At 32.8% G+C, this 13307-nt stretch overlaps 2 protein-coding genes across 3 annotated transcripts; one reads left to right on the top strand and one right to left on the bottom strand.

Moving 5' to 3' along the window:
• Window positions 1-1187: 1187 nt before the first annotated feature.
• Window positions 1188-4141, bottom strand: LOC107458485 (pentatricopeptide repeat-containing protein At1g02150). Its single transcript, XM_016076696.3, has 2 exons — window positions 3640-4141; window positions 1188-2985 (listed from the first exon to the last, which is right to left on the bottom strand). Exons 1-2 carry the CDS (start codon window positions 4018-4020, stop codon window positions 1717-1719), a joined length of 1650 nt encoding a protein of 549 aa, XP_015932182.1. The 5' UTR covers window positions 4021-4141; the 3' UTR covers window positions 1188-1716.
• Window positions 4142-9986: 5845 nt separating this feature from the next.
• LOC107458482 (probable phosphopantothenoylcysteine decarboxylase) lies at window positions 9987-12357 on the top strand. Of its 2 annotated transcripts, none has more exons than XM_016076692.3 (3): window positions 9987-10138; window positions 10696-11063; window positions 11553-12357. In XM_016076692.3, the coding sequence occupies exons 2-3, from the start codon at window positions 10716-10718 to the stop codon at window positions 11841-11843; spliced, it is 639 nt and encodes a 212-aa protein (XP_015932178.1). In that variant the 5' UTR covers window positions 9987-10138; window positions 10696-10715; the 3' UTR covers window positions 11844-12357. The 2 variants fall into 2 exon arrangements, with proteins under 2 accessions (XP_015932178.1, XP_015932177.1); XM_016076691.3 differs by having other exon boundaries at window positions 10620-11063.
• Window positions 12358-13307: the final 950 nt, after the last annotated feature.

Below are 13307 nucleotides of genomic sequence, written 5' to 3'. Positions count from 1 at the left end.
CAAGTAGAACATTAAAAACTGTAAAATGAGACCTAGAACAAGAAGAATAGTAAAACCTAGAAGAACGTAGAATAACAGTAAAACCTAGTTCTTCGATTTCGAAATATGAAAAATATACAAGATGAGTAAAAATAGTAACGTAACGTACCTTGAGTAATATAACTTCGTTTTTTCTGGAGATTGTTGATGGAGAGTTCTATGTTGTGTTGATGGAGAGTTCTAATTTTCGTGACGAGTCCTATCTCTGCAGTTTGGAATGTTGCTCGAAAATGGACGGTTTGTGTTTTCTTCGAAAGGTTTTGAGAAGTGGAAGAGTGCGCCATTAAGGAGCGCTATTCGCGAAGAGCAACCGTTGAGTGGGGCGCGTGTAATTTACGCTCCATTCAAAGTGAGTGAGTGCACGTGTGAATGAAGTGTGGGTTGGGAACTTGTAAAACTTGTAGGGCCTTTTTGCTTGTATGTGTAGCAGGCCCGTTTACAAAAATGGTTTCTAAGAGCCCGTTTGGGAAGTAGCAGAAGCTACTTTTTCTGACTTTTGAATTATGAAAAGTTACTGTATGCGTGTTTGGCACTATTTTAAAAAGAACTTTTAACTTCCCGAAAAGTTAAATAAAAGCTTTTTGAATAAGTAGAAATATATGACTTCTCCTCCTCGAGAAGTCATTCTATCATTTCCGTAAAAAAAAATCACCTCAAAACAAAAAAAAAATATATACTTTCATTCCTGGCCCCCCATCATCATTTTCATCCAAGGTTCGATCTGCTAGAAGCATTGGCCTTCTACCATCATTTTTACGTAATGATTTATTTGCTGAAAATATTGACCCTCCACCACCATTTTAAAACAATGTTCCATTTGAACCACCTATTACATCTATTCCTTTCAGTTTTTTTTATCATTTTATCACTTGATTTTTATTATTAAATTTGTATTTAACATTGTGTGCGGTATAAAATTTTAGTTTTAATTTTATTTTTTTTCCATGAGATTTTATTTTTATATAGCTGCTATTATTATTGTGCCATTATAAAGAATTAATTGCCTAAACAATTGTAATTTTAGTGATTAGGTTATAGAAAATCAACATTCAATATTAAAAAGTATTTGTTATCATTGTTATTTTAATATCCATTTTTTGTGAAATCAAAAATTATATTTTTTGAGTTATTTATCCAAATGCTATAACTTTAAAATAAGTACTTTTATAACTAAAAATCCAAACACAAAATAACTTATTTATAAACTACTATTAATAAAAGTCCTTATCCAAAAAAGCTTATTTAAATTATTTACCCAAACTAAGCCTAAATATGCATAAAACACCATAGATAAGAATTTCTCTCCAAACACTAATTGAGAAGGTGGTGGAGGGTCATATATTATTAGTTTGTTTACAGTGGCCTTGATAGAAACGGATACCAGTTTAATAAAGCCTCTTTCCTTCTGAATAACTTGAAATTGAAAAGCCAACATAAATTCCATGCTCTGTACTTTTTTTTTTTGGGACTTGGTGAGAACCGGGCAACCCGGCCACACCGAAGAGGATCCAAACCGAATACCCACCCAACCCAATACCGCCTCATCATTATCACTCCTCATCATTATCATGGTTAGTCACGTAAACTATGCATCCTGAACAAGATCATCTTCAATGACTAACTACACTTCTAGCAATGCATTTTCTGCATTTTTCAAATGGAAAAAGACATTGTGTATCACAAGGTACTCTCCAATTGGTTGAACATTTGAGAGTCATCAACTGCATTTTCACCATCATCGTTATCATCAGTTATATCCGCGGTATCAACTTCGGTCGACAATTCGCCATTGTTGATGGTACCATCGGATTCTGACAAGCCAATGAGTGACACAAAAACTTCATTCTTGATAAATCTAGACTGTCTCAACAACCCAGTTAACACTTCAGCACTTGTAGTATCATCTTTGTCCTGACAAAGTTTAAAGAATGCAGAAAAGTTTGTCGCCCTTGGTCTCCATTTGTTTGAAACATCGGCCGCAAAAGCTTCTTTAAAGCAAGACAGAGCATCCGCGATCCTCTCATCAGCGATATGCCCAGAACAAATAATCTCCCAAGTTTTTGAATTCGGAATTCCACCACCTTCAGTCATTTGTCTAAAGAAACCCAGAGCTTTGTCAGTATTGCCTTTCTTGACATAACAGCCTATCAGAAGGTTTGTTATTCTCGGATCATAAGTCGAACTTGTTGAAAGCCATTCCTCATAAATTTTTTCTGCACCCTCAATATCATCCAGTTTAACCAGAGAAGCAATAATAGCATGGTATCCCAAGTTTGGTATAGTGGCAAACATTGATTTATAAGTACTCCACACACGATAAACGTCATCTTTCTTTCCAACACTTCCATATAAGCTCAGAAGATAATGAAATGGTACTCTATCCCGGCCTTTGATTCTACTCTCAACCTTTCTTAAGCAGCCTACTGCTTTTTCAAACATATTCATATTTATATACATTGTAGCCATTGTGCTAAATGTAGTCCAATTAGGAACAATCTTCGGGTCCTTCACCATCTGGTCAAACACCTCCTCCATCTTTTCTATTGATCCTCGAGAACCACATGAAGATAGACAGATATTATATGAATAGATATCGAGCCGTATGTTTTTCTCTCTCATTTCTGAAGCCAACATATCAACTTTATCATAAACCTTAAGGTTCACATACAAAGTCATCATTACATTAAATGGTAGCGAATGTACTGCATAACCTTTACTCCTCATTTTGTCAAATAATGCCTCTGCCTTTTCCTTCATTCTATATCGCACGTATACATTCAAAAGCGCTCCATAGGTCCTTCTATCTGTTAACTTATCAGCCAGACTCAGAAAATACTCTTCTGCACTAGAAACTCCATGAACCTTGGAAATCAGATCTAACTGAATTGCTGCATCACTTGAAGATACACTAAACCTCTCTGGTTTGTTGTTCATCCAACCATAAACCTGTAACATTACACAAATTGCTTTCATAAATAGCTAATATTAAAACATTATGAGGCAGAGACAGATTTGTAATCACAAAATTTCAAAGGAAGCATTCCATTTAATAGAAAAGAGGGGAAAATTGCATTGTAAGTATTGCAAAATCTATCATTTACAATACAAAAGGATAATATAGGAATGCTTGTACAAATACTTATAGCTAGGGAGACAAAATATAGAAAACATTGTTGGTTTAGCATATTTCCACAACAAAGCACAAGATAATCAAATTCCTCCTATTAGCTTCAGTTAACATTGCGAATTCTATCGTCATATTTGTATACTCAAAGAGCCTTACTCTCTACATCCCATAACCTAATACGCGAAGTCAGGCATTCGTTATACAAAAATGCTACGAGCACACCAAAAACCAGCCACCAAATTAGCCGCTATATATTTTTTAACTCATTTTTAATGAGTATTTTGTATTTTAATATGTATTCTATACCAATGGCTGATTTTTCTTGTGCATCTGGCATGGTTGTTCATTGTAACATAATCAAAACATCTAAAGCATCATTCAATTCCTAAATAAGAAGCATGTCATTATCCATTCAGAAAAGAGGTACCAAATAAATAAATCAATCATTGGATAATATACCTTATTATTCTTACCTCAAGGGCTCTTTTATATCTTTTATACTTTCTCAGCTCTTTGATAACCCTACACAGCTCCCATTTAGTAAAGCTCTTTCCTTCATCTTCCCACTGTTCTAACACAGCGGCGGAACCGAGTTCAGGGTTCTGCATCAACGATATTCTCTTGTATATATCATTCCACCTGACGATGGGTCTGCGCTCGTAGTCCACGGTGCCATAACTATGGATCTTTGAGATGGAGCACGTGACAGAGAGCCCCTGAAAGCACCTGACACCCCTACAACCAATGGAGATAGTGGAAATTTTAGAGGGAAGAGCAGCGGAATAAGAGACGGCATATGAAAGGGAAAGGGAGGGGGAAAGGGCTTTATGCAAAGAGGATTGAAGCAGCAGCATCTTGACTCTCGAGGCAGAAGTGGCTAACAGGACAACGAGCTCGATGAAGTTTCAAGGTGATAAAGTAAAGTAATACCCAAATGGATGTCCAAATAAGGCTAGAACCTAGAAGTGAGCCGAGCTACCAAAATTAAGTTTATCTCACCACTCGGCTCGTTAAGTCTATTTAGTTCATAAATTAGTTTGAATGCGGGGATAGAAATATAATCTATAATTTTATATTAATAAATTATAATTTATATATATATTCTATATAAATTTAATCTAAACTTTTAATATTATATATAATCGAGTTAATTTACGAATTAATGAGTTGAATTTATTTAAATTTAAATTCGACTCATCTAATTTATGAGCTCAATTTCAAACTCAAGCTCGACTCATCCGTTTATAAGTTCAGCTTATCAAGTTATTAATGAGTTGAGCTCGAGCAGACTTGACTCAATTTCAGTCGACTTGACTCAATTTCAGTCCTATGTCTAAAAAATTCGTCTCTCATTTAATTAAGAGGCCAAAGTAAAATAAGAAATTCGTCATCTCTCTCTTCGAGTTTTCTCTCTATCCAAGGCTCCGAGCTTGCTCTGTCTCTCTCACTGCGACATCTCTCTGCTTGGCTGTGGAGTATTCGCCGCGCCGTCACCTTCCTTCCTCCCTCGCCGCCGTAAGCACTACTGCCTCAATTTATTTTTGGTTATTTTGTTAATTTTATTTATTCTAATTTTTGAGTTGTTGGCCGTTGATTTTTCTGATTCTGTATTGTTTGATGAACATTGTTAATGCTAGATTTTTTTCTGATTCTGAGTTTTTTATATTAATTCTGAGTTGCTAATTTTGGTTGTTGATTTTGTCTGATTCTAAATTGTTGATGATGATATGGTAAAATTATTTTCATCATTTCTCAATCTTTCAGTAGCACAAATTACATTTTTTTGTATATTTTTTGTTTAAATTTATACACTTCTTTAAACTTTGAAATATGCTTAAAAGAGTGTTTTAAATTTTTTTGCATTGAAAATTCCAAGCAAGTCCCTTTGTATTGGGTTGGTCGAAATTCTCAATGTAAGTGAATAATAATAATAATAACTTTTGATTTATATCATTTGTGATTATGAATATTTAGTTTATTTGTTGTTATTCTTTATTTTTGTACTGATTTTTTCAATTGATGTGGTTTAAAAATTTGTAGGAAAATGAGAAGGAGAACATTACAAGCAATAGTATTCAACAATATGATATTGCTATAGTAGAACATTATAATTCTTATTGTTAATTTTTTTGGTTCTACTGTTATTTTTTTTTGTTTTTATAGTTTTTATGAAATTGGAATAATTGTTTGTGGTTGAACATTATTTTTTTGTCATTTAAATGTATTTTGATTTTTATTAGTTATAAAAATTAATGTTTGAAGTTGTTTGTGATTTTTTAATTATAAATTATGGATAATTTATTATGTGAAATTATAAAATTTTAAATTTTATTAGTTTAAAAATTATTGAATTTAAATATATAAAATTATATATTAAATTTTTAATAATTTTATTTTATATTTAGTTATACTGGTTGAACCTCGGTTGAATTTCGGTTAAATTTTGGTTTAACTATTAAATTAGTCACTTTATCGATTTAGTGATCGGTTCGGTTCTCGCAACCTATTGAACTAAAGTTCTCAACGTAAGGTTGTGATTATGTTTTAGGTGATGACTTTGGTGCCTAAATTTTGATATCTAATTTACAAAAAGAGTTAAAAGCTAATATTTAATTTAAATAATATGAAAATAAATAATTTTAAAATATTAAAAACTTATCTTAAAAAAATGTTAGACAAATTCAATATCAAAATAGTTAGCACTAGAGAATTATCTTATATTTTATTATTTTTAAGGTGAGGAGAGAACTTCAATCCTCTACGTAATAAGAAATTTATAAACTATATTATTTTTAATGAAAAATTAATATTTTTTTATACTTTTTTCTTAATTTCATTTATGATATAATTAGTATCAATATTATGGTTATAGAAATTGGACCGAATCGATCGGTCGAATCGGTTTAACCAAGAATCGACATAAAAATGGTCCGATCCGATCCGCTACTTATAACTGTTGGAATACCACTTGAAAAATTACCGAACTGGTTAAAAATCGGCCTGTTAGATTGGACTTGTAACCGGCTGGTTCGGATTAAGCGACGCCATTTTGTTGATTTGAAAAAAAAAAAAACAGAAGCAGATCAATTGGTGAACCAATCCCCCCCTTCTTCCCCAATCATTCGTGACTACCTGAAGAACTCTGAAGCAAAGGGAAAACCCTAGCCCTTCATCACCGCCGCCGTTCCTAAGTCCTCAGCGCCGCCGCCGTCCCCAGGTCCTCATCGCCGCCGCTTCTTCCTCTTCCCGTGTCTGGAACTCAGTAGCTCGGCACGTCGTCTTCATCTTTGCTGGCTTCTCGGCATGGAACCCAAGTTAGTGGCTTCTCGTCTTCATCTTCGCTGAATGTTCGGTCTTCTTCTTGGTTTGAAGTTCTGAAATTGTTATTCTTCGGACTTCTTCCATTTTTTTCCCATTTTTCTTGAAATATTTTGTAAATTGTAATTGCCTGTTGCTGATGGATCGGTCTTGTATTTGCTAGTTGCTGATGTTTGCAAGATTTTTTTTAAATTTATTGATGGCTCGATGGCTCTGTTACTCTTTTACTCTGTTTTAGTATTTTCTAATTGCTCGATGGCTCTGATAGTGTTTTACTAATTGCTGATGGCTCCTAATTTTTTTGTTCAAATTTACCAATGACTTTGTTTTGTAGTTGCTGATTTGGCTGATTTTGCTGGGTGAAGGTTTAGTGTTTTTCCTCAAATTAATTTTGGTTCATGTGATTTAATTGGTGTTTAGGGTACAAAGTAAAAAGCTATTTTTAATTGGATTTGTAAGGTAATTTTTGGTTGATTTTTTATTTAATTTGGTAATGGTGTTTATGATTAGGTTTATCTAGTTTTTATTCTTTTTAAATTTGGTAATAGTGTGATTACTTGTTGCTGTTTTGTAATGTTTGTTTGTTGCTGAATGATGATTGTTCTTTTTTGGCTCTGTTTAGTAATGTTTATTGAAATTTTGTACGTTTTCAATGCATATTTGTATGTGTTATTAGTCAAAGTCATTCACAATTCCTCTGTGCTTGCAGCCTCTTAGCATCTTATGCCACTCATTTCGGGACATAGACAAATTTATGACTGAATTTTCTCGTGGTGATGGTCAAGACCATGCAAATTTATTTGAAGTAATTAAACATTACTTGCCTAATCCAGTATGTATGTACTCTATTTTCTAGAGTAAAAATTTTGTGAATTCATGAATATTATAATGTTTCTTGGAGACAAATCCACAGGGAGAGCATGGTATAATTTCATGTTAACAACAGAGACCAAAATTCACCTCACTACACTATATAATCATGTATTCAAGCTCATATTTATTTCTAGTTAGTTTGTAGTTTTGTACTATAAGTGATTTGTACATGTCATCGTAAAAGAAAAAATAACATTGATTACAATTATTTGTTGAAAATGTGCAAACTTAAGTCATGAAAGTTGTTTGTATAATGTGAGATCTCAGTGAATAAATAACTTTACATTGTATTCAATGATTATTTGAAGTGTTGTCTTCTTATTTTTTTTATGCTATTAATTTATCTTTATATGTTGCTTGACGTATTCTAAAATCTATCAAAAGGCATTGTTGTATCATATCTTACCTATTTGTCAAGTATATTAGTTTATTTTGTAATAGTAATGAATTTATGTGATGAATTCTTATTATTTATAATATTAAGGAGATGGATTCACCATTAGTATTACAAGATTTGTTCAATTTGTTTGATCTTTTTTAATTCTTTGCATTAGGAAAGAGATGAAAGAGATATTGTTGTCTCAATGATTAGGGGTGGCAAGCGGAGAAGCCCGTCCCGCCAGAAACCTGCTCTTTGGCGGGCTGGCCCGCCCCGCTCCGCTTAGTGAGGCGGTCTTAGAATCCCATCCCGCCTCGCCTAATTACGGGCTGGTGGGCTAAGCCTGCCAAAGCTCCTCTTTTTTTTTACTATTAACTATTAAATAATATATAGAATTTCACAATCATATTAATAAATTTATAATTTCTAAAGGCATAAAAAATATATATTTTTTATATTCATAAACATTAAAATATTTGTAATTATAAATATCTAATAAATATAATTATAAACCAAGTTTTTATCTAAAACATAAGTATAAATATTCTCTTCAAAGTAAAATAAACATAATTTAAAACATAATTATAAATATTGTCTTCAAAGTAACATAAACATAATCTAAACCATTCAATTTTTATCTCCATACTCTTGTAAGTTAGGTTGGGAAAAGTTAGGTTTTAGCTAAAAAATTGTAAAAATACCCCCTCACTAAAAAAATATTAAGTCTGGCGGGGAAGCCTGCCCTGCCCGCCAAAGCCCGCGGTTTAAGCGGTGCGAGTTAGACGGACTTTTACTATTTGGTAGTCTCAATTTTTCAATCCGATCCGCCTTTTTTGACGGGTTACGTGGGTCGGTTCGGCGGGTTTAGGCTAGTTTGCCACCCCCTATCAATGACAGTATTGTCATGAGACAAAAAGTGGGTTGAGTTATATTTTAGGATGTTTATTTATAATTTATTTATTATTTTATTCTAAAATAATTTTTTCGATTGAACCATAATTAGATCAATTAAATTAATAAACTAATAAACTAATAATTAAAACGGTTCGATAACCGTTCCGATTCTCAGAACCTTCCTCAATATAAAGAAGAAAAAACATGTACTATAGACTATAGAGGATTTAAAAATTTCTTTCACAAACATGCTTTTTAGCTTAAGCGGATGGCATGTGTTTAAATTCAAAAAAGAAATGAATACAATGATAGAGTTATAGATGAAAAACTCCTCCATAAAAAATTACAAAACTATAAATTATAAATTATCATAAAAGAACTATAACAATGCCTTTATGATTTTTATCTCAAACTACAAATTACTCATTTTTAATATTTTTTAACTCTTTTTGATATACATAAGTTAATTAAGATATTCTTTTGATAAAAAATTGATCAAGTTAAATTTGTGTTAATATTCTATAGTTAATAGAAAAAATCTAAGGAGCGAGCAATTTTATTAAAATTTGTCCAGCACTTAAACATAAAAAAGAAAGTGAGCAATCCTACACCATTAGATGTAATTTCACACCGTTAAAACTATTAGAGTGAATATTTCACCCGAGTCTCCGACCCCTGACAATTATCTCAAAAGGACAACAAGATTTCCAAGAAAAAAAAACACCCAACCCTACTCTTGATATTTTTTTAGGACTGATTAAGCCCTGTGTAAAAAAATAACATTGACTTTTTTTTGGCGCAGGGACTAATCCGTCCCATAAAAGTAAAACTCAGAGTCAGATTTGTATTTTTTTTGTCAAGAACCTCGTTATTTTTTGAGATAATTGTCAAGAGTTATTTTAGAATTTTTTCAAATAATAATAATTAATTGATAGTTATAAATTACAATACTTGTTGACCTCTTAGCACTACTCTAGTTAATATATATTGTTTACTTCTTGGCCAAATCGTAAGTTGTTTTTTTTTTTTATCAAAAGTAAAATATTTTAAAAACGTATTCAAAACCAAAGTAAAATTTATTGTGTATCATTCAGCTGAATGTCCATGTGGACCTGAGTCAATAGCAAAACCGAAACAGAGGTTGAGTCGTTATGACGAAAATGGATCCTTTTCAGTTTTTTTAACATTTGACAAAATACAGTGTAATTTTTTACTTTTGATTTTAATAGTGGGACCAGGAATAAATAAAAAAAAAAGAATGATGAATAGTTAGATTAAACACTACACACCATCCAGTTTTTTATTCACCAGAGAGGATCCACTCCTTCGTTATGACTTATAAGAGGCTCAGTGTTTTCGACTTTAACTATGTTTGTTCTATGTGCATATGTTGTCTCAAATTGTCTCTTCTCAACAGCACAAAACACGCGCATGAGGCAAGAGCTCGAGGTTTCGGTCTGAGGTTCAAGCTGAGTACTTAGGATTTTGTGTCTGACAAGATTTCACAGGTTGGTGCCACTTCCTGTTCCTCGTTTTCCTTTTAGGGTCTGATACCCATGCATTCTGTTACTCTTTTAAAAATTGTTAATTTTAATTTGTCTGGACAACCCATTAAATTTTAGAGAGTAAAAATTGGATCTTTTGTTGGGTTTACGCGTTTCCTGAAAATAGAAATCATGGGTTTTTTTTTATTCCCACTACGTGTTTGACAATATGTTCAAGTTAACCCCCTTTCCGGTTTCTATACAATGTTGTCTCAAATCTGGTTTGAATTCGTGTACTGCTTCTTTCTTTTTCCTTATTCTCAATGAAAATTGTTATCACGGGTTCACTGATTTGTTGCATTTATATGGATTGGAGATATATGATTATATGTTAACAATTCAGGGCCATAGTCACATATATGCTATATGAATTAAATGTATTATTGTGGCGTTTTTGAACAACAAAGGAAATTTCTCCTTTTTTGCATTGATGTGGCATGAACAGAAGTTTTCTAGTTTACAATCTGGAGGTTTTTAATGAGTAAAGATGAAAAATCTTGTTTATATCATGGATATTCAAGATCGTTGTTGAAATCTCTGGATGATGGCGCGCTCAGAAGCTGTAAGTTCAGTAGGAGATAATATGTCGGTAGATAATGGATCAAGGAAGCCTCGGATTCTACTCGCCGCTAGTGGGAGTGTGGCTGCTGTCAAATTTGCAAATCTTTGTCATTGTTTTTCTGAGTGGGCAGAAGTAAGAGCAGTTGCAACGAGTGCGTCACTGCATTTTATTGACAGAGAAGCAATTCCTAAGGATATAATTTTATATATCGACGAGAATGAATGGTCAAGTTGGACGAAACTAGGAGATAGTGTGCTTCACATTGAGCTTCGCAAATGGGCTGATATCATGGTCATCGCTCCATTATCAGCAAACACTCTTGGCAAGGTAATTAGATTTATACATGTTGGTACATTTTCTCCCTAAACCCAAAATATATTTTATCGTATGTGGAATTTAAAGCTAGTTTCTCTTTGACTTTAAATTACATTTCTAGCAAGTTTACACAATATTATCTGTGTTCCGATGCATCACATGGGCCTCGTTTGGTAACTGTCTCAGCATAGAGGCACTGGGACAGTGTAGATGGAGAAAATCTGTACACATTGTCTCTATATTAGATGGATAGAAAAGACAGAGAAACCATGTCCTGGGACAGAAACATTTCACCTATCTTTGTGTCGATCTCTTTGCAAACAAGTTAGTGGCTTTCAAAGTCTTCATATTCTGTCCCGGGATAGTCTCCGACTGTAACCATGATCTTTTGTTCTACTATGCATCTTATTAGTTTACAAATATATTTCTATTTCAGCATAAGCAATCGGCAATCATTGCTTTATTATTTTTCTTATTTTGCGATCATATGTGCTGTTCTAGATTGCCGGAGGGTTGTGTGACAATCTACTGACATGTATTGTTCGAGCATGGGACTACAGTAAGCCATTCTTTGTTGCAACAGCCATGAACACTTTCATGTGGAACAATCCTTTCACGGAACGACATCTCATTGCCATTGACGAGCTCGGTATATCTCTCATCCCCCCGGTTACAAAGAGGTTAGCTTGTGGTGATTATGGCAATGGTGCAATGGCTGAACCAGCTACCATTTACTCTACTGTGAGGCTCTTTTACGAGTCAAAGGCTCAGCAAGGTAACGGTGACGTGTAGGAATGTATACAAGTGTGAATGACCTTTATAGTACTTGCCTTGGCCCCTTGATCTGGTTTTATTTGCATTCTTTTTTAGAATTATGTTTCTCTTACATTCAGGTCTAATCTGATCATAGTAGATGGTGTGTATTAATATTGCTATAGCAGTCTCCTAATTTCTAGAGGGATGCTTTTGTATCTCTTCAGTAACAGTTCTAGGTGTGTATGCTCTTCTAGCTTTATTAATAATGAAATTTTAGCAAAATATAGGGTTTGGATCTATGGAAGGGGAGCCTTGGAGTAACGGTTGAATTGTCTCTGTGTAAGTTTAAGATCACGGATTCAAGCCTAGAATTAACTACCAATGCAATTATCAGGTTAAGCTATTTACATTACACCCTTTAGTGCGGTCCTTTCTCGGACTTTGCATTAACAGGACATTTGTACACCGGACTGCCCTCTAAGGATTTGGACCTATTCAGGTTCAGTGTTGCATCTGAAAGGTTGATAAGAAAATTAACGGTTTATGATTATATCGATAGTTTTGCATATAATTTTAGCTTATTAGATCTGAAACTATCAATTATCTCGTCAACGGGTCAGATGTTGCATCCAAAGTAAATCAAACTATAAAATGGTGGTAGGATTATAGGAACATAGTGGGGAAGAGGTAGTTTGATGTGCAAGTTAAGATATCACTTGCAAAGTGCTGAGAAGATGAAAGGACAGAGCCACTAAGAGTATTGTTATTGAGACTTGAGATCAGATAGCACGTGCACATTAAAATTTCTTATTTCCCTAAATATGATTTCTGAATTTTAATTCTCCAAATACGATTTTTTTTTTTTATTTAGAGCAAGTTTGTTGTACCCGGCGAACTCTATAACCCGGATACTCCACTCAAGTTTTTTAAATCCTACATTTTTAATCAATTTTAATCTATTGTCATTGTTTCCAAATAATATATAGATCTTCAAACAGTATATATGAGTACACAAAAATACATCGAAAATAATTTTTAATTATAAATTAAAAAATTAAGTCATATTTAACAATGACAACCATTATCATCGTCGTCAGAAATACACAGGTACACCGGAATAAGTCATATTTAACAAGGATTTTTTTAATTATAAATTAAAAAATAACTATTTCCTCAAAATAAAATACGACTTATAATTAAAAAAATCTTTGTTAAATATGGCTTATTCCGGTGTATCTGTGTATTTCTGGAGACGATGATAATGGTTGCCATTGTCCAATATGGCTTTTTTTTTAATTTATAATTAAAAAATACTTGAAAAAGTCATGCTTGTTGTTTGTGTATTTTTGTATATTTCTATATACTGTTTGAATATCTAAATACTACTTAGAGACAATGACAATGGATTAAAATAAATTAAAAAATAAATCATAGAGTTTGCCTCTATAATTTTTATAGAGTTTTGCTAGGTGCGATGAACTTTTAAAAAATAAATCATAT

This window comes from Arachis duranensis, chromosome 7 (genome assembly GCF_000817695.3).
Source record: "Arachis duranensis cultivar V14167 chromosome 7, aradu.V14167.gnm2.J7QH, whole genome shotgun sequence".
NCBI classification, from domain to species: Eukaryota; Viridiplantae; Streptophyta; class Magnoliopsida; order Fabales; family Fabaceae; genus Arachis; species Arachis duranensis.
This window is presented reverse-complemented; position numbering and strand designations above follow the sequence as displayed.